Source organism: Rhinopithecus roxellana, chromosome 20 (assembly GCF_007565055.1).
Source record: "Rhinopithecus roxellana isolate Shanxi Qingling chromosome 20, ASM756505v1, whole genome shotgun sequence".
NCBI classification, from domain to species: Eukaryota; Metazoa; Chordata; class Mammalia; order Primates; family Cercopithecidae; genus Rhinopithecus; species Rhinopithecus roxellana.
The window spans coordinates 16,590,145-16,611,602 of NC_044568.1; the positions used below are offsets into that span (position 1 = coordinate 16,590,145).

Sequence of the window (21,458 nt, forward strand, 5' to 3'; positions counted from 1 at the left end):
GGTCTGAGAGATGTGCACAAATATGAGTTACGGAAATGCTGAATAGAGGGCTCGTCTTTTAGGGACATAAAAAAATTGATCAGCACCTTCCCTCATTAATGCCAGATACAAACTGGGGAAAAAAAGAAGTCATCCATTAGCCAAAACCAGACATTCTTCTAAATCATATTCACCACTAAGTTGGATTGTGAGTTATAACAGAAACACTTAGTGCAGAAATCCAAAATTTCTAGTGACCTACCATTCTCCCTAAAATGTCTAATTCACTGCATGTATTGGCTCACACCTATAATCCCAGCACTTTGGGAAGCTGAGGCTGGCAAATCACTTGAGGTCAGGAGTTGGAGACCAGCCTGGCCAACATGGTGAAACCCTGTCTCTACCAAAAATACAAAAAACAAGTAGCTGGGCATGGTGGCGCTCACCTGTAATCCCAGCTACTCGCGAGGCTGGGGCATGAGAATCACTTGAACCTGTGAGGCAGAAGTTCCCGTGAGCCAAGATTGCACCACTGCACTCTAGTTTGGGCAACAGAGTGAGACTCCATCTCAAATAATAATAATAATAATAATAATAATAATAATAATAATAACAGTAATAATAATATGACTAATTCACTGGATATTTAGTTTCATTTAGGTTATGAACCACATATTTTAGCCTATTTCCTTCCCGTGAGAGTAGTATTCATAAGGAAGAGTAATTTTCATAGTTTCTATACCCTCTGACAGAAATACAAAAAAACTAGTAAACATAAAAAAAAAAAAGTTGAATTTATAAACATGTGAGATATCTGGGCTTTAAGAAAGTAAGCTCTTAGAATTAACTGGCACATATGGATTCTGTATAAGACCAACACTTTGTACACAGAAAAATCACCTGGGGAGTAGCTATCAATGCAAATGGCTGAAGAGTCTGAGTTAGTAAAAGTAAGATGGATAACTGAATTTTTAACAAGCACCCCAGCTAACTCTAATGTAAACTGTTTTGAGAAAACATTCCAGAACTTTCAAGATTTCAAGATTCCAAGCTCGTGACATCCCAACCTGTCTTCATGTCTAAATCAATATATTAAACATAGTAGAGTGCCAGTGCATACATATTTAAATAATTAAAGTAATTTTATATTTAATTAAAGTATTAAAAGGGAACAAATAGGGGAATTCAGTTTACCTAATCAGAGCCCACATTCTGTAAGTCAGAGCTGAGGAATCTTATTGATATAATGAATTGCCCTCCAGATCTAGGAGTCACAAGCAGTAAAAAAGCAACTTAATGTAGATTCTGCTGTTGTTCCTTTTAGAGAGTATATAAAATACTCTAATTAACTACTTTTAAAATTAAAAATATGCTGAATGGTATATGTGTGCAGCAAAGGGAATGGCTGAGGTTGGAGGGAGAGTTATTCTCTGGACATCAGCAATAATCCGAGAAATAAAATTCTGAGGATCATATAAAACCAAATGGAATCTGTCTTTGGTCTAAGCATCTCCCGCTGCTGATGTTAGGACAGTAATTTCCTCATTCCCACAGGAATTAATTGTGAACAATTAAACACTTGTGGTATTATCTAATTACTAATACTTCACAGAGAACTGAGAGATTCTTATCCTCATGTCCTCTGGGGGAACCTGAATGTGAGTGGGTTCTGGGGTTGTACGCTTTCTGTAAGTCCAGGAAGCACACTTTATATGTGTATATAGCATGCTGTTTCTCAGATAGTCCACAAACATGTGAAATGAGCACCGGCTTACTACTCACAAGTAGTAGTTAGAAGAATAACTGTTCATGACCCTAAACAGTTAGCGGCTCAGCTTCTTCAGCTATAAAATGGGTACCCAGGTTGATCTGTATTCATGGTCCCGGTTCTTTGCACTCAGCCATGATGCTTCCCACGCCATGTGCTTAACTGAGGTTTATGTGGGAGGATCACATGAGATAATTTTTGTAAAAGTGCTCTGTAAGCTGTAAAGCACTATACAGATGAAGCGGATTATTATTAGTCTTTTACGAAGCCCAGCGATAAAGATGCAAAGTGACCCAGAAAAAAAAAACTGAGTAGACAAACCTGAAATACAACATCTAATAGCCCCTAGAACAGTTACCCTGTACATGGTAGGTAGGTGCTTAACAAGCAGAGTGAGTAAAGAAAAACACAAAACAGGTTTGTGCCTCCATCATACTAGGTCTGATACCAAGAATAAATAAATATACCTAAGGTCAATGATAGTTTCATTTAACCATACAAACCCGAATAATCCAAGAGCCTAAGATTTTAAATTAAAAATTACTTCAAAGAAAGGGCACGGAAACGTGAAATGTGACCCAGCATTCGCAATGAAATAGTTATATTCTTACCTCTTCAGTCTTTCCAATGCAGTCTTGCAGGGATACAGGACTTGGGTGAGGATGTGGAGTGCTTCCCTGCACCTGGTAGATCTACATAACTGTTCCTAGCAACCTCTTGAGGAAATAACACACTCTATAGAATGTTGGGTACCTAAGCTCTCTGTTTTGGATTTGAAAGGCTGCGTTTTAGTGATTTTTAAGCCAAACCAGATTTATCCCCTACCATTCCCCCAAAAACACGCACAGAAAAGAAGAATGAGGGGGGCGGGTAGGTAGAGAAGCAGTTATTCACTTTAGAAAACAACTCTCTATAGGATTCCTTTGTCAGTTTCCTAGACTATGTAAAATGTGATTCAAATTAAAATATTTAAATCACATACCCACAACTTGACATAGGCAGCTATTTGTAAAATGAGGCAAACCCACACTGGGAAATACCAAATTAAAAAAAAAAAAAATCAGGGGAAAAAATATTTTCTTCTGGGTGGCCCTAAACTGCCTTCTTTTTCCCCTTTGCAAATGTATTTTTATGCTGGGTTACATTTCCAAAACAGAAGTGTTTTTTTTTCTATGGTTGAAATGAAACAAACAAGTTTGCTTTCAGAGCCACAGAAATGCCCAACTGTTAGGGAAAAAAAAAAAAACGTTTTCCACTGGCCGCTTGCCTCTCTTATCCCCATGCAACCTTGCCTATTGGCCCCTTTCCCCAGGAGAGCCCCTGGGGCTGTCTGATGGAACTGATTGTAAAACTATTTTGTGCAGCAAAAAATTCGTTTCTTCAAAATCTGAGACCACCCAGAACATACCCAATCTTTGGCAAATATCGACTGGTTTTCTCAGTATTTGACTAGCTGTACACTGAGTAACTGACCCGGGTTTCTGGGTTTTTATTTAAGAAATGAGGGGGAAATGTTTCAGAAGATGAAAAAAGGAAGAAAATCTCTCATCCAAGAATCTATTCAAAATTCATTTTGTGTGTTTCGAAGCAGGAGGACAAGAGAATTTAGTGCAAAGACGGCCTCCACCAAGCTAAACTGTCCAAAATTTGCAAAAGCTTTTAAAATAAACTGCTCAGGGATCAGGAGTTTGCTGGAAACTCCCAGTCGCTTAAAGCCCTGTCCCTCCGCTCAGGGCACCCAGGCCTCCCCAAGGGTGGGCACCCCTCCTGCAACGAGAGCGGCGGCTGGGATCTCCGAACAGGGTCGGCGATGGCCCTGGAGGCAGCGGCTCCCGGAGAAAAGGCCCTGGCTTTTCTCCGCCCGCTCCGTTCCTCTTCTTACAGCCTCAGCTCCCACATACTAAGTGCTCACTAAATGTGGACACAGGAAGCGAAAAGGCCGAATCTGTCCTCATGCCCCCAAGGCGAATTCTGGGGCTGGAGGGTTTATTCCGACCCACTATCACATCGCGTTTCCTGAGGTAACCCGGCCTCGGCTCTGCGGCCCCAGCGGCAGCAGAGCCACGGAGAAGGCGGGCTGCGGGCGACAAGATGGAGAGCCGGCCCGAGAGGGATAGAGGCCGCGCTGGCAACGACCTGGGGGCCCACCTGACCGCCGTGCCGGCAGCCCGGTCCCGCGCTCCCATTGACAAGGAGGTCCGCGCCGCCGGCGCGTGGAGCGGGGGCGGGGGCGAGGGCGGGGTGGGACGCCCCGGCGCGCGCCCGGCTCCACGCCCCGCCCCCGCCAGCCCCGCACGCGCCCACCCCGGGGGAGCCGCGGGATGGGAGGGCTCTGGGGGGAGAGGCAGGCCGCTCCGCGAGCGCGCGTGCGCGCCGCCGACGGCTGACGCGAACCCCGGCGCGCGCCTCCCCCGCCCCGCGCCTTTCCAGTCCCGGGGGCCCGGCGCGCGGCCCTGCTGACGTCAGCGGGCGGCCCGCGGAGCCGGGTGCGCAGAGCCGCTGGCGCACTCGCGCGCTGCACTCGCCTCTTCTCCCCGCCCGGTCCCTGGCGCGCGCGCGCGCTCGTTAGCTCTCCCATTTTTTTTCCCCTCCCTCCCTGCCTCTCTCTCTCCCTCTCCCTCGAGCTCCCGGCTGGCCGCGGCTCCCTGGCGCTCTCCCTCTCTCCGGTAGGCTCACCGAGCGATGAGAGCTCTGGGAGACAGCGACGCCGCCTCCCGCTAGAGACCTGCCTCCCGGCCCGGCCCCCTGCCCAGCCCTGCCCTGCGCGCGGGGGTCGGCGAAGGCGCCGCGGACGCACCGACGGCTGAAGAGCGGCGATGCACATGCACTAGCAGCACCCCCTAACTCACTCCCTCCACATCCCGCGCCGCCGCCGCCGCCTCCTCCACCTCCTCCTCCTCCGCCGCCGCCTCCTCCTCCTCCGGCAGCCGCGGCAGCAGGACCCACCCTGCCCCCCACCCCACCCTCCGTCGGCTCCGGCTGCGGCTCCAGCCTCGACTATTATTTTATTTATTTTGGGTCGTGCACAAGCCTCAGTGCCTGCAGCCCGCGCCTCCTCGGCCCGCGGGCGCCTCCTCCCTCGGCTGCGGAGCCCCAAACCCCGGCCACCCTCGGTTCGACAACCCCAGATCCCCGCCAGCTGCCGCGAGTCTCCGCTGCTGGAATCTTGTTAGCGGCTGTCTTTTTGGGGGGTTCTGGTTTCCCGACATTTTTGTTTCCAGCCCAGGAGAGGATATCGTGATTTTCCCCCCTTGAGCCCAGGCTCTGCTCTCTGGGGGGGTGGGGGGCGCTCCGAGCCGGGGAGCCGTGCCAGCCGAGTCGTGCGGGCTGTGGCAGGGAAGGGGCCACCATGGGATGTACTCTGAGCGCAGAGGAGAGAGCCGCCCTCGAGCGGAGCAAGGCGATTGAGAAAAACCTCAAAGAGGATGGCATCAGCGCCGCCAAAGACGTGAAATTACTCCTGCTGGGTAAGGACCGCCGCTGCTACCCCCATCCCCCGACCCCGGCCACTCCGCACCCCCTGCCGCCAGCTCCCCCACCCCACCCGCACCCGGGAGACCTGGTCCCCAAGTTGGCACCACCATGTGCCCAGGATCGCCCACCCCCTCGCATGCCTGAGTCCCCCCTCCCCCTGTTCCCTTAAGCTGACACTCACCAGTTTTTCCCCACTGTCTGTGTCCCAACAGGGGCTGGAGAATCAGGAAAAAGCACCATTGTGAAGCAGATGAAGTAAGTCCCTGTGGCACTGGGATTTGTACTTTTAATAAGAGTAATTTTTAAAATCGTTTTTATTACCTTGCTTACTCCACATTGCTCTCCAGGCCTGTTTTTTAATTCGTGCACACACACACACATACACACACACACACACCCCTATATTTGACTCCCCTCCCCCACTCCCTACGTTGGTTCTGTCTGGGTCCTCCACCCCAACTCCTGGGTGGGTGTTTTTTGGGAGGGGGAAGGGGAGCGCCTGTAGTTGTATGAATGACAGTGTCCGCCATATTGATCAGAGCATCACACTATTGGCATGATTATGATCATTACTCTTGCTTGTGGAATATTTTTTGTCTCACTGCCTCCATTTCTGTCTGTGTCTCTGTTTCATTCTGTCTCTATTTCTCTCTCCTCTTGCCTCCATACCTCCCTATCCCCCGAGGTCCGTAATCCCACTTCCCCTGCTCTTCTCCTGGGGCAGTGATTTTGAACTTGGCTAACATGGAGGGGACCCAGCCCTAGACTGGGTTGGAGGATCAAGCGTCTGCTGTTCATGCATTTGGTGCTGAATTGGAGGCTGTGGTTTCTACATCCCCTCGCACCACCACCCCCCCCCCCCCCCGCCCCAGAAAAAGAGGGCCAGGGTTAGGGGAGGGGTCGTGTGCTAGGGGAAGGAGTGGGTTTCCAAGCGTACGTGACGGGCACAGTTTTATCCAAGGTAGAGGTGAAAGGGGGAGGGAAGCTGCCTGTGAGGCTGAATGTCCTCCCCTTACTGCTCCCAGCTCCTCTCCTCCCCACCTTCCCAGTATTGCTCTCCAGACACCCGCAGTTTTCGTTCGCTCCGTGGCCTTTATCAGTGTATTTATTTACACTCTGCATAGGCCGTGTTCCATGTAATCTACCCACAATGCGGATTTCAGGCCCCACTTGCCGCCGCCCCCTTCTGCCTTAGCTATCAGTTTCCCCTCCTAATTAACTGGGGGTGGATTTGAGTGATGGTTGAAAATTAAAACAAAATGGGATATTCCTTCCCTTCCACACTTTCTCAGTAAGGAGCCTCGCCCCTCCTTTCCACTTGCAGGCTCGCTTCTTGCCCTTATCTACTCGGCAGTTCCTGGTGAGCCCACAGGCAGCTTTGCTTGGGGAGGGGGTGGCCGGCAGCGAAGTGGTGTGCGCCCTCCGGGCCTCCAGCTTCCGTTGGCCTGTCAGTTCGAGACGGAGAGTTCGTTAAGACCATTTAGCGAAGATTCCACGTCGCTTTGCTGTGACACCTTCGTGCACACACAGCTCCTAATTAGGGGTTGCTGTGCAGTAAACAAAAATGATTATTTTTCAACTTGACAGAATAGCCGAAGTAATTGCATCGCGTAGGGAAACAATGGAAAATAAAAACCCCTTTCGTGGGAAGGTGGGAATGGGAGTGGGAGACGAAGCACGCTTGCGGTTTCAGAACCAAGATGCAGAAAATCTTGCATGTGTAACAGGCATGACAAGCGGGTTCTAGGCGGCGCCATGATGGTAGGGAGTAGCGACTCGGAGACAATTTTCCCATCTGCTTGACATGTTCTTATTTTTGTTTGAGAACTCCCTGGGGCTTTCTTCGCAGAGGCCCACTCGGCTCGCCGCACCCTTCTGAGCCAAGGGTAATTTAGCTTGGGGCTTCTCTTGAGCTTGTGCAACCCAAATTGATGGGGAGGCGGGGCCTGGGGAATTGCTCTTTGCAACAAGGTGCATGTTGCATCTGTCTGGAGCTCTTGCAGATCTGTAAATGCAAGCCGCGCCACCCCTTTCTCCCGAGGGGGGACGTTTTAAAACTTCAGAAGTCTGTAATCAGCAGTGGCTGACTCAGAGCCCGGTAGAAGCCCCAGCCACCTGAGCTGGATGAGGTTTCAGGCGTTGCAAGTGGTGGACAGCGCCCAGCCGAGGCCGGAAAAGTCGATGGGGCTCAGTTCGGCGACGCTCGGCTAGGCTCGGTGCGGTCTGGGCGCGGGGCTCGAAGTAAGTCGGCGGTGTTCGGAGCCGAGTCGGTGTCCTGGCGGAGAGAGCCGAGCCGCTTCGGAGGGGGTCGAAAGCATTCGGAAATGCTCGAGGGAGGGGAGGGCGCAGGAGGAGAGGAAGGAGGGGAACAGGCCAGAGTCTGCAAATTAACTTTGCATCCGCCAAAGCAACTGCCTTTGCTGAACATGCCCCGTAAATTAGGTTGATTTAATGAGAAGTTTAAAAATATATACTGAATCCCCCAAAAGGGTGCCTCGCCTTTTTTTATTCAAAGAGAGCTGAGCTCTCTGAGGAAATAGGTGTGCCACTTTAGGATGAAAATTCCTAATTATGTACTGGGCAGGAAATCTTAAATGAAGGCTGTATATAGACTTCCCCAGGAAAGTCCTATGTGTCTTGCATTTGGTTACACCGAGGAGGGGGGAAAATGAAGTGAGTGATGTTTGAGATTGTTAAATCAGAAGTCAGAGCATTTCTTCTTTTTCCCTTTACTTCTTTTTTTTTTTTTTTTTTTTTTTTTTCACCCTTACAGGACACCTTTTTCAAGAAAAATGTCAGGAAAAACAGATTTTGTAGGTAAAACAATTTTTTTTAAAGCACAATACACCAGCTCTCTTTAGGAAGTAGGGTAGGTCTGTTCAAAAGGTCCATCACAAAGGTTTCTGGTCCCTGTTTGGCACAAGGGACCCTGGCATCCTGTCCTCCTGAAGCATTCATAAATGGCAGCTTTCCCTGTGAGCCCTCCAGCTTGGCTTGAAATACATCAGATCAGGGCCTTGTGCCAAGCTGAATGCAGGACTTGTTTTATTAACCACAAAATGTGGGATTGGTGTCACTGTATCCTAGTAACAAATTTTTTTTAGTCCTCCCTTGCAGATATGGTTTTTGAGATGGCCACTTGACTGAGAGTCACTTTGAGTCAGGAGAATTCTGTGGATAGGGCCAGGCCCGAAAATCTAGGTGGCATTTATAGAAAGCAGTTTCCAACTTCCTTGTGCAGTACGATTGGTGACCGACCTATCAGGCCATATGTACTGGTTAATTAGGAAGCTGTGTTGTTTCACCTGGACAGATGAAATTCAACAGAGAGCCCTCTTTAGGTTATACCCTATGATAACCCAATGATTTCCTAATGGGGGGCTGTAGTCTAAGAGCTCAGCACATTGGATAGAGAGGAAGAATATGGATATTCAGACATCACTGAATAAAACCCCTTTTATTTAGCATTTCCAGAAGAGTAAAGAGTCATTCCATTGAGCCTGTGTTCTCAACCTTGTTGTGGTATGCTAATTAGAAGAAACAGGCTTCCGTATATTCCCATAGTAACTGAGGTTAAATGATAAAGGACCGGCTGGCAGTTGCTATTTAGAACAAAGGGGTAACAGCTTCATCAGCCTAGGAACATTGCAGCGATACTGACATAAAGTTCTTCTGCTTGATACGTGTTGTAAGGGGAAACGTGCATCTGCTTAAGAGATACCACAGTTTTAGAGTGTCATTTGAAAAGCCTGATTCTCAGTACTTATATTAAAATTTTTATTTGAACAGTAGTGTTTTGGGGTTTCTTTTCCCCCTTGTGTGTGTGACTGTGAATTCGTGTGAGGGAGCTCTGTCAGACAATCCAAAACATTTCAGTACTGAGAAATAAACTGATAATTGAGACAGCACAAATGTAATTTTATACATACCATGTGTGAGTAATCAGTGACTCTTTTTTTGCATGGCATTTTAAATAATTTTGCTTGTTAAGGGGTTGTGACCTCACCTGTGATACAGCCTCATCATTTTATAGTCAATCAATAAGACTCTGAGTTATTCAGACTAATCAGAAATTGTTTAAAGAACTGTCAATTTTATTTAATTACCAAACCCTTACAAAGAAATCCCTTAACGAGTTGTAATTTTATGAGGTATAGAATTGACAGAATATCACTTTAAGTGATTTCCCAGTTCTGAACAAATAGTGACACCCACTTGGACCATGTACCTGGTGAAAATGTAAAATGAACTGTGGAGTTGCTCTGGGAGCCACAATTTGCCCTCATTCGAGGTGTTGAATTTTCTGTAATGTTGAGTTCAGCCTATCTGTCTCTGGAGCATTAAGTGGAATTTTTAGAAAGGGAGTTCAAAGGTGGCCATGAGGCATTGCATGCTAGCTGCTAGTCTTTCCCAAAACGGGCACAATAAAAATCGAGCACTTTGGTTGTGCGTCCATTCCCACAGTACCTGCTTAGTGCCATTTTAAAACAAATTTAAGAATTTGCCTGATGAAGACGTCACTGCTCATACAAATATTCCAGCCTGACAAGTGGGATGTGATTCAGAGAACAGACCCTACCCTGTCAGGAAAGGCTGTCTTAAAAGGTCACCTGTCACCAAAAAGCTGATGGTTTTTTTCCTCCCAGCTGACCCTGACTTTGTAATTAGGGTATCTACTGTTTGGTATGGGTTCAGGGCAAGCTTGCATCCTTCACTTGATCTTAGCCAAAAGGCTGAAAAGTGGTCAAGCTTGCATTCTTTCAGCACAATGCTCTTCAGCACCTACTAAATGACAGGCATTAATGGAGGTAAATAGCAACCTGCAGCCATTACTCCATGAAATGCAGCCGTCTAAAAGGACCTTTCCCACACTTGCCCGCAGGGTCGCACGTTGGGGTAGTATTCCACTGAGAACCACTCTTCTAGATTTGTAGACTTGTTATTTCTGCAGTCATCTCGATGGCCGCTTTGCCTCCCTCCCTTCCTCCCATCTCTGTTTATTCAAATGGATGCACCTTGCTCTCCGGAGACAGCAAGAGCGTGAACGGAATGTCAGATCAAGTAGCAGATGAGTTCTCTTTTCCTGATGGATGGTGCTCTCTCCCTCCTTACTGTGCACTGAGCTGTAAATACCAGCAGACCTTCCTGCCAGAAGAGTGGCAAACGGTCCACCTGATCTCCTCGGGAGTCAGTTGTGGAATTCTTGAACCTCACTTACCTATTGGATTCTAAAGTAGAACCTATATGCTTGTTGGAAAGGGTTGTTTCCAATTAGATTAAATGGGTGAAGCTTCATGAGAATCAACATGGCTGGAAAAGAATGCAGAACGTCTGTTCTATGTGCGAACAGGGCAGGATTAGATTTACGATGCTCAGAGTGGGAGTGTGTCTTGTTTCTTTTAACACATGGAATTCCCAGATTTTATTGTGCTTCTTCACATGCCACATCTGCTAAAGATAGGACAAGATCACTCATGTTTTTCAGCTGCTCGCAATACCCTATCTCCGTTAACACTGGAGATTTAATATGAGTAGAACGAGGCCCTATTTTTCCAATATGTACTCAGCCCATCTGGATACTGGGACTCAACTCCCTGCCTCCCAGAGTGTTTTCATTGTCATTTCTTATGGAGCCAGACAGACCATTATCACCAGAATACATCTTGATCTGAAAGACAACAGAAAAACTGGTGAAGGGGTGATTCCAAACTGAAAAAACAAAAACAAAAACAAAAGCAAAAAAACCCAAAAACACATTTTGGAAAGAGTTACCCTCAGAATTGACACTAATAGAGAAAACTTTTGATTCTGAAGAAAGAAAAAGTGTGCCTGTTTGTACATACCCATAGACTTGTGGGTTTACAAGTGGCAGATGCTATGAGAACAGCACTCACCTCACTTTCTTACTGATTGCATCATCATAAAAAGCTTGAAGATCTCAAATGAACTCCATCCTAAGAATTTCTTCAAATCTGTGTCACATTCTTATTTTCTTCCATCACTCATTCACACACAGGACTCATAGAAAGGAATCTGTCCAACAGATCCATGATTAGCACTGGGCGGAAGGAGAGAAGAGAGCAGTAGCCTGTTCACTGATTCAGAGAAATAGGTAGTTTCTTGTGTTTAGAGAATCAGTTTAGCATGCTTCTCTAAAATTGAGAGGTGGTTAAGAGCATAGACTTTGCAAACAGGCTGCCTAGCTTCAAATCTTGGCTCTACTGATAATTAAATATGTGACCTTAGACAAGGCACATAACATTTGGTGCCTCAGTTTCCTTACTGTAAAATGGGACTGATAATGAAAATAATAGGATTGTGGTGAGCATGAAATGAGTTAAAATATGAAATGTGCTTTGAGTAGTGTCTAGAATGTGGAAATCATTATAAAAATGTTAGCTCTAGTTTTTATTCCTTTGATTAGTGGGTGTTCCCTTCCCATATGGAGTTCTCTTGTCAAGTAAGTATGTGGGACTTAGCCGCCCTGAGAAGCAGAAGCGGGGTGCTGTGGTTCATGCTCATGGCTTCTTCCCCTTGCCTGCTCTGCAGCACCAGTTATATAACAAACTGTTTTGTCATAACTAATGTGACATTTTTGATGGCACAGCTGCTTCAGCCCAGGAGGCTGGGGTGACATTTCAAAGGGTGGGAAAGAGCACTGAACGAGGAGTCCAGGTCGGTAGCTCTGCCTCTGCCCCTCCGAAGGCTCAGTTTTCTGAAAGAATTGGACCAGGGATACCCCAAATTCCTTTTCTGTTGTCAACGGTGTATGAAATTGGGAATTCCCTTCGTTTTCAGGGTCTTGATGTTCTCAATATGAAAGCATGAATTATGGTTTTATCCCGTGGGGGTGTAGGGTATCCATGAAAGTTCTTTTAAGACTAAGTTAATTGCAGAATAGCAACCTCAGCCACGAAGCTTTGTCAGCCAGGAAATTTGTAGTTCTGAGAGTCAATTTGAGAAAAACACCTCTAACCAAACTTTTCATGCAGACATGGTTCTTAAACCAAAGAGGAGGATCTGAAAGTATCTCATTAGTAAGAAACAGGATGTTTCTGGGAGGAGAGAGCCAGTGACATTACAAGAGAAGTGGTTTTTCCGTGGCTTCCAGGATGCCCAGAAGTGGAGACAGCCCTAGCATTCACCAGGGATGGCTGCATATGAAGAAACTTGCCTGGGTTAAGGTGCCTAAAACCCAGGGAGCAGGGAGATTTGCAGACTAGTAAAAGGGGAGGATCAGGAGAACTGTATTTTAATTTTGATTCACTCTCTCATTTAACTTTGGGCAGATCACTTGGCCACCCTGGGCCTCAATTTGTTCATCTGTTAATTGAGATATGGGTTTTCACTGTAGAATTTCTCAGGGCTCTTTCAGGTTTCCAGCTCTAAGATGCAGTAAATGCAAAGAGAAACTTAGAAGCCTGAAAGGTGGTGGGGAATAGTGGGAGTATTTACCACCCACAGCTTTTATCTGCTGAGCCATCTTTAGTTCTAATTTTCTTTACAGAGAAGAGGAAAAACATTGTGCTTTTCATAGCACCAAAAAATTAAAGTAAAATAAAATCCTGCAAGGCTAATAGTTGGTGCCCTGAATTTGGTCCCCTACTCTCTTGATTTGTCAGCCATCCTAGAAGCAAGTAGAATGGAGAAAAGAGAAAGGGAGACTAATACATAAGACTAGGATTTCATAGCTAACAATTTACCTTGGATTCTCTGCCTGTGTCTTAGCCAACAGATAGGTTTTTCTGTAGAATATTGTTACTTATGAGAATAGCTTGTCCATGCTTTAAAATTGATCCTGGGGTCACCTGAAGCAAGGATGTTACTTATTTTTGCTCATAGTACAGCACCATGCCCAATGCCTGGCACAAAGGAGGTCTTAATAAATGTTAGTTAAAGAAAAGGAAGAATATGAGGTATACAAGGAATGAACCTTATTATTCTCCGTAAACCAAAATAATCACATTGAAAGCTTTTGGTGGCCATGGAAAGTGTTCATCATTTTCAGTCTATTATATTCATTTGTTTGTCAACCTGTGAGCAAATACAGTCATCAATTCCATTTTACAGTTGAGGAAGTGAGGTTCAAAAAAGTAAGGTGGCTTGTTCAAGGCCACACAGCTTAGTAGGTGACAGGGCTGTATTCAGACAATGATTTGTCTAATTCCAAAGCCTATGTTCTTTTCATTGTAACTCCACACCTTTCTTACTAGACCACCACCAGTATGGGCAGTAGAGACCTGACAGTCTAGGACTTCACACCCAGATGTTGATGGTGCCAGCTATGGTTGAGGTCAGTGGCTGAGAGAATAGAAAGTGCCTAATTGGTGCTGAGTTCCTTCTGGAGGTGGTAGTAATGGTCATCATATATCACATTGATTTGGATACCAGACTATTCCCTAGCAACCATCTGGATGGGTCTTAAAGTAATTTTCCATTACTGCCTCAAAAATAGGGGCCATTTTCAGATTGCAACAGAGAGAAGGCTCTGGCTTTGGTGGAGGCAGGTGTCTTGGAGAACTGTGGAAAGACAGGATGGTAGGAGATCCATCCATCTGTCCATCCATAAGCATTTATGATTGCCTACTTTGTGGGTAGCATACACACAGTGTCATGGAAGTAGAGAGGAACACCTCAGTCCTTGTCCTGAAGGAACTCATGGTCTGGAGGGAGCTACATGTAAAAGAGTCTTGCACTTCAGGGTAGGAAGGGCCACGATGTCTGTATGCACAGTGTGCTGTGGTAAAACAGAAGGCACCTTCTCTAGGCAGGCAGTTCAAGGAAGACAGCCAAGAGAAAATGGCATGTGAACTGAGCCTTTAAAACAAGTGGTAGTTCAGCAGGTCGAAAAAAGGAATGCCAGGCAGAGGGACTGGCATGTGTAAAGGCATTAAGATGTCATCACATGGAGCATGCTAGAAGTGTAAAATAGTGTGATTTGACTAGAACAAAATATGTAAGAGGAGTGTTAAGAAATGAGGAATGAAAGATGGGACAGAAACCAGATCATGAAAGGCCTTATCTATTGTGCTAAGGACTTTGGATTTTATTCTGAAGATAATGAGATGCCACCTGAGGGCTGGCATTAGATCACCTGTGTAGACTGGAGAAGATCAGCTCTGGAGGTTGGGAGACCAGATGGAAAGTTACTTCTGTGACCCATTTGGGAAAAAGATTAAGAACTAAGTTAAAGCAGTGGTAGTGTGGGTGGGGAAAGGAAACAGATTCAAGAGATATTTGGGCAGTGGAGTAATTGAATTTATTTGTTCATCAGTTGGAAGAGCATTGAGGAGGAGATAAATTTTAATGAGTATGGACAAAAATGATTCCAAGATTCCTGGTTTGGGCTACTGGTAGATGGTAGTACCATTCCCTGAGATGGAAAAATGCAGGAGGAAGAGAGAAAACTTGGGGAGAAAAGTGGATGACTATATTTGGTCATGTTGATGATTCTTGTGGACCATCCGAGTGGAGATCCTGATGGTGGTTTAGATAGGACACACCTGGGGAGAGGGGTCAGTTTGAAATTCTGTGGTGCTTTTGAGTGGTGAGAGCCATAGAAGTTGGTAACCTTAGTCGGCTGAGTGAGAAGGAGAGAGAAGGCAGGGATGTGTCTCCCGTCACAGACATGTTCCACCTCCAGGAAATGAGAATAATTTAGGAAGAGGAACCTGTGAGGGAAAATGAGAAGGGGTGATCTGAGAGATGAAAAAGAAAACCCAAGGCAAAGTAGCATCATGAAAGCCAAGGAAGAAAAGACTTTCAAGGGCAGGAAGTGGTTAGTTGAGTCAGATATTGCAGTAGACAGATAAGATGAAGACTGGCAGGTGTCCATTGAATCTGGCAAGTTGTTGCTGACCTTGGCAAGAGCAGTTTCAACAGACTGGTGGGAGAAAAGCCAAATTGCAGTGGAGTTAAGAAATGTATGGGATTGAGGAAATCCATGGAGACCTCCCTCCGGGCCCAAAAGAAAAGTGGGCTGCAGAAAAAAAAGGGGTGAGAGGTAGGGAGGGAGAGGGCAAGTATGGGGTCCTGGGAGGGGTTTGCTTTTATAGTTCATTTGGCTAACATGGGAGTAGTTGGATCCATTGAGAAGTTGTCCAGAGCCCTGATGAATGGAAAAGTTGAAGGTATAGGAAGGAGGAAGTGGTAGAAGGAACACAAGCCCTTAGGGGATGGGTAGCTTGATCTTGACATGAATGTACATCTCCTTCCCTAAGACAGACAGGAGGGCAGTAAGGATGGGAAGTTTGTAGAGAAATTCTAGGGCATAATGATGAGGACAGGAAGTTGAGCTCAGGAGAGATGACCCCTAGTTGAATGTACATGAGAAGAAGAGAGTATATCAGAGAATTCCTCCCCATTTTGAACCTGTGAGGAAAGATAGGAGCAGGGAAGAGAGAGAAGATGGCAGATGAACCCATAAGCATGAATTTCAGGTCCTTACAGGGTAACAGGAAATGTTCAGTTGTTTGCTTGGGAGGTAGTTCTGGCATTTAGGAGAGAGATCTGGGCTAGAAGGAGAAGTGGGCTTAGCTGCCCTTGTGGTCGGGCCGTGAGAGTGGATGTGGTATCCCTGGGGTGAGTATGCAGATGGCCAGGAGAGGGAGGGCCCAGGGAAGGGACGCACCACTGTGGCAGTGAGGAAGGGAACCTGCCTTCAGTAGACCCACAGGTAGCTCCAACTGGCAAAAGGAGCCAGAGAGCAGAGAAGCAGGAGGCAAACCCAGAGCGCCCTGCCACAGTGGATCCCCAGGAAGGGAATATGCTTCAGGAATTCTGGGTGGCGAGCAGGATTCTGTTTCTTGGCATTGCCAAGTTAGATAAGTTCTGAGGAAAGACCATTGTATTTAAAGCTATCGTGGGCCTTTAAAAGTGCAGTTTCAGTGGAGGGAAAGGGATAAAAGCCAAACTTAAAAAATTTTTATGGTAGAAATAGGTCTGAACTGGGAGTCAAGAATCCAAGTTCTCATCCCAGATCTGTTTCTGTTTAGCTTGATGGTCCCCAGGCAAGTTCCTTAACTTCCTTAGGACTTAGTATCCTCACATATAAAATTGGGAAACTGGATTACGTGATCTATAAGCTTCTACTCAAGTCTTGAGGTCATAATTTTATCTTCCTGCCCAGCAAAACAGATGTTCTTGTGGCAAAGGAATTCCCCTCCTTCTCCCTTGGCCACCCCCAACTGACATAATAAATTATAAAAAAAAATTAAGCTTTCAGAACTCTAGTGCTAATTGAGAAAGAAAACTGGGACATCAGCTCAGGGAATTCTGGACACCAGTGCATGTAGTGTCCACATGTACTCTCCACTGAGAATCTGGGGCCCTGCGAGGTAGGAATTTGTCTTGTAATACTGTCAGGGTTACGAGACCTGGATGGTTTGATGCTCTTCCACAGGGAGAAATGCTGAAGGTGGTTCCACAGTACAAAGACAAAACAACTCCTGGGGTTCCCCTCTTTTTGAATTCACGTGGAAAGAAGGAAGGCTGTAATCTGAGCTGGCTGTGTGCAGGAGTTCCAGCCAGGGCAAACAACAAAAGCTGGAGGGACCCATGCCTTAGGAGATGGACAAGCCTGAGGGCACCAGTGGACAAGGGCAGGAGAGGCACCCACTCTATCTCCCTGGTACTCCGTGGCCTCATTGGTGGGAGGACCTTGGGGAAGGGATGGTAGAATGGTGATATGTGGAGAACCTAGTTCTGAGCTGTGGCCATTCTTCCTACTCTTAATTCCCCATGTGCTATGGAGGGCCTGTTTCTTCTTTGACTCCTTTCCTTAGAATTTCAACCACATGGCCCTCGTTGTTCCCTGTCTTCTTTGGTACGTGTTTGTTCATTCTGTGAAGGCCATTGGAAGACCAGCCATACTTTGGCACTTTCTCAGTTTCTAGGAATAGATCCTTTACTAAGATAGACAAGCTCGCTGCCTCAATGGCCTTACAGTTTTAGAGAAGGAAGATAGTACAGGAATAATTGAAGGCAAAGATCATTTCATATAGTCATATGTGTTCTAAAGGAGGAAACTGGGATTAAATAATGGAGAGGGATTGAGGGAGATGAGGGGTAAAAAGGCAGATCAGGAAAGATCTGAGGAAAAGGGAACAGCAGATGCAAGGCCCTGGCGCAGAAATGAGCAGAAAGAAGGCCAGTGGAGATCTAGACCACAGAGAAGGAAAAATAGCACACAATGAGGTTAAGCAGGCAGTTAGGGCCAGGCGCAGTGGCTCATGCCTGTAATCCCAGCACTTTGGGAGGCTGAGGCGGGCGGATCACGAGGTCAGAAGATCAAGACCATCCTGAATAACGCAGTGAAACCCCATCTCTACTAAAAATACAAAAAATTAGCCGGGCATGGTGGTGGGTGCCTGTAGTCCCAGCTATTCGGGAGGCTGAGGCAGGAGAATCGCTTGAACCCGGGAGGCAGAGGTTGCAGTGAGCCGAGGTCATACCATTGCACTCCAACCTGGGCACCAGTGCGAGACTCTGTCTCAAAAAAAAAAAAAAAGAGGCAGTTAGAAGCCAATGTGCAGGGAAGGCCTGTTGGCTGTGGAGAGACATCTGGGTTTCATTTTGAATGCCATGGGAGATTGACAACTTGACCTGACTTATGCATTAAAAGATACCTCTGCATCGTGGAAAAGGCAAAACCACAGGGATGGAAATTACATCAGTGGTTTCCAGGGAATTGGGTGTGGATGGAGCTTGCAAAGGGGCACAAGGGAACTTTTGTGGGTGATATAAATATTTTCTCTCTTAATTGTGGTGGTGGTTATACCACTGTGTGTGTTTATCAAAAGTCATCAAACTGTATACCTAAAAAGGGTGAATTTTACTCTAAGTAAATTATACTTCAGTAAACCTGACTTATAAAATACATATTTTTTAATCGAATAAAAGAATTGCAGTGAGACTTAACAGAATCCCTCTGGCTGCCCTGTGGAGGGTACATGACAGGGAGCAAGCCTGGAAACAGGGACGGTTGCACAGTCCAAGCCATACGCCCCCTCAATGCTGTTCTTACAATTCAGCCTGTGTTATGTGCTGTTCCTAGTGGCTTCCTTACATCAGCTTATTGATGTTGTTCCTAGTTTTCCTGTTTACCTAGCTTTTCCTTAAAAACTGGTTTGAAACCTCAATGTGGATAGAAACCATCTGCTGCTTTTGTGTGGGCCCATGGGAGATGCTTATTACATATTACTTTCCTTACATTTAAGTAGTCTTTAACATTTGCAAGCAATTCGTGATCTCCTTTGAGCCTTACAACATCAGGCTGCACATATGTTACCATGTTCCCATTTTACAGATGAAGAAACTGAGGCAAAAATAAGTCAGTATAGCAGTGTGAAAGAAGCATGAACTTTGGAGATTCTGGCTTTGCCATTTGTTGGCTATCAGTGTGATTTGGGAAAATTATTCAGTCTCTCTGAACCTCAGTTTCCTGATTGTTAAGAAAAGACCAAAAAATAAAAAATAAATAAACACACTGCAGATACACTGTGAGGAGTAAACGAGATAACACAGCTAAAAACAGGTAGCAGATAATTGAAATTCCCTAAATGGTAGCTATTTGTATCATTTTTGCTATCAGAGAAAACATGATTTATTTAAGGTAGTGTGGCCAGTACCTGGTAGAACTAAAGCCTAGTTTTTCTGATTCTAGGTGTGTTTCTTCTCCATCACACCACTCAGAACATTCTTAGTTGTTATCAATTAATTGGTCCAGGGCTAACTACTTTTTACCAACTCAGATGCTTAAATACAATTGTTGATTATTCAGCAAATATTTATTAAGCACTCACCATATGTTCAACACTGTTGGGGACACAGGATATAATAGGGAGTTAAAATAGGCTCCACCTCTGCCCTTACAGTTAATAAAGCAGAATGGTGAGGGAGCACCTACCTCAGTGTGCGGTCTGGGAAGACTTCCTAGAGGAGGTAACGTTGACACTGTCTTTAAAAGAAACATTTTTGTTGTGATGCAGATCAATATACATGCAGAATGTACATTAATCTTATATGTTTTACGGACTTTTAAAAAGCAAGCGCTCTCACCAGGTAAAAAAGTAGGACATTGCTAGTGCCCAAGAATGTCCCTAAATATCCCTTTTTGATCACAGCTCCCTGCCTCACTCCTTACTACCTTAACTTTCGTGGTAAGTTTCATGCGTCCTTGCCTTTCTTTAGAGTTTACCACCTACATATGCATCCTGTAATCATTTAGTCTAGTTTCGCATGGTTTTGATATAATTGGAATCATGCTATTTGTATCTTTCCTTCAGTATTGCATTCATAATATCCCAGTTGTATGTAGCTGGAGTTGATTTTCATTGCTACATAATATTCTATGGTATTCATTTTATGAATATTTTTAATTTTTCTATGTAGCATTCATAAATATTAGTGGATATTCATGAATATACTATATATTATTCTTCACTTCATTGCTATATAGTATTCATTGTTACAGACCAGCTGTGACTATACTGTAATTTATTTATCCATTCTACTGTTGATGTGGCATTTTGTCATTTTGAGTTTGGAGCAGTTACAAAAGATGCTGCTATCAGTGTGTGTGTGTGTGTGTGTGTGTGTGTGTGTGTGTTCTGGGGCACATGCATTTGTGAAGGGTTCTTTGAAGAGGAATTGCTGGGAATCTTAAACTGCATTAGATAATATACAGTGTTTTCCAAAGTGGTAATTCCATTTTTATACTCACAGTAGCAGAAATAATTTCTGTTGTTATAAATTCTTGCCAATATTTGGTACTGTCAGATTTTTTCGTTTTTACCAAACCAATAGGCAAGTAGTAGATCTCATTGTGGTTTTATTTTACATAGTCTAGATTGCTAAAGAGGTTGAACAGCTTTTCATATATTTATTGGACATTTGGATTTCCTCTTTTGTGAGGTACCTGTTCTTTTGCCACTTTTAAAATTAGGTTGTAATTTTCTTATTAATTTGTAGGTGTTCTTTATATGTTCTAAATACTAGTCCTTTTTGTTTTTTGTTTTCTTTGCAAATATTACCTCCCATTCCCTGGCTTGTCTTTTCACTTTGTTAATGGTGTTTTGTGCTGAAGAGATATTTCTCTTTTTTTAATGTAGTCATGTCTTTCAGTCTCGCTCTTTTTGGTTGGTGTTTTTTTGTGTGTGTATACTGTTTAAGAAGAAGTCGGGCCGGGCGCGGTGGCTCAAGCCTGTAATCCCAGCACTTTGGGAGGCCGAGACAGGCGGATCACGAGGTCAGGAGATCGAGACCATCCTGGCCAACATGGTGAAACCCCGTCTCTACTAAAAATACAAAAAACTAGCCGTGCGAGGTGGCAGGCGCCTGTAGTCCCAGCTACTCCAGAGGCTGAGGCAGGAGAATGGCGTAAACCCGGGAGGCGGAGCTTGCAGTGAGCTGAGATCCGGCCACTGCACTCCAGCCAGGGCGACAGAGCAAGACTCCGTCTCAAAAAAAAAAAAAAAAAAAAAAAAAAAAAGAAGTCTTTCTTTATCTTGAGGTGCAAAGGCTACCCTCTATTTCCCCCCCTCTTTAAAAATCTTCGAAGATTGATTTTCTTTTCTATTTAAGTGTTTAATTTACCTGTAGTTGATTCTTGTGTATGATGTAAGTTGTTTTTTCTCTAATGGATACTCATTGGTCCCAGCTTTCTGTCACTGTTCTGTGGGGCCACCGCTGTCATAGGTTAAGCGTGTATGTGATAAGCATGCAGGGACCTCTTTCTTGGCTCGTATAGCATCCCATTGGACTCTGTTCTTATGACAGTGCCACACTGTCTTGATTACGATAGCTTTATAACATGTCTTGATCTTTGGTTTAGCAAATCCCACTCCCTTTGGTCTTCATGAATGTCTTGGCTCTTTGTACTTGCATGTAAATGTTAGAATCAGTTTTTGTGATGCGCACACACATACACATCCCTATTAGGATTTTGATTAGTATTTATTCAAATCCACTACTCTGAGTAGAATTGATGTCTGTAAATCTTGAGTCTTCCTGATCCATGAGCATGATATGTTTCACCGTTCTTTATCGTAATTTCCCTTAAGAAATATTTATAATTTTTCCCATGAAGAGCTCATGTACTTTTTGTTAGATTTATAACTAGATACTTAATGTTTACAATGGTTTTGTAAGTGCTTCTTTTTTTAAAGAGTGGTTTTAGATTCACAGCAGAATTGAGAAAGGGTTACAGAAAATTCCCATACGTCCCTTCCCACACACA

The 21,458-nt window shown here is 45.1% G+C and overlaps 1 protein-coding gene across 2 annotated transcripts in view; it reads left to right on the plus strand.

The window, feature by feature from the left end:
- The first annotated feature begins 4,146 nt into the window (after positions 1–4,146).
- Positions 4,147–21,458, plus strand: part of GNAO1 (G protein subunit alpha o1) — a 167,201-nt gene continuing 149,889 nt past the window's right edge. Inside the window, exons 1-2 of one of the 2 annotated variants that reach the window (XM_030925455.1) lie at positions 4,147–5,214; positions 5,434–5,476. In XM_030925455.1, coding sequence (XP_030781315.1) covers positions 5,097–5,214; positions 5,434–5,476 — 161 coding nt within the window. In that variant the 5' untranslated portion in view covers positions 4,147–5,096. The remainder of the gene's footprint in view (positions 5,215–5,433; positions 5,477–21,458) is intronic. The other variant, XM_030925456.1, reaches the window with a different exon arrangement.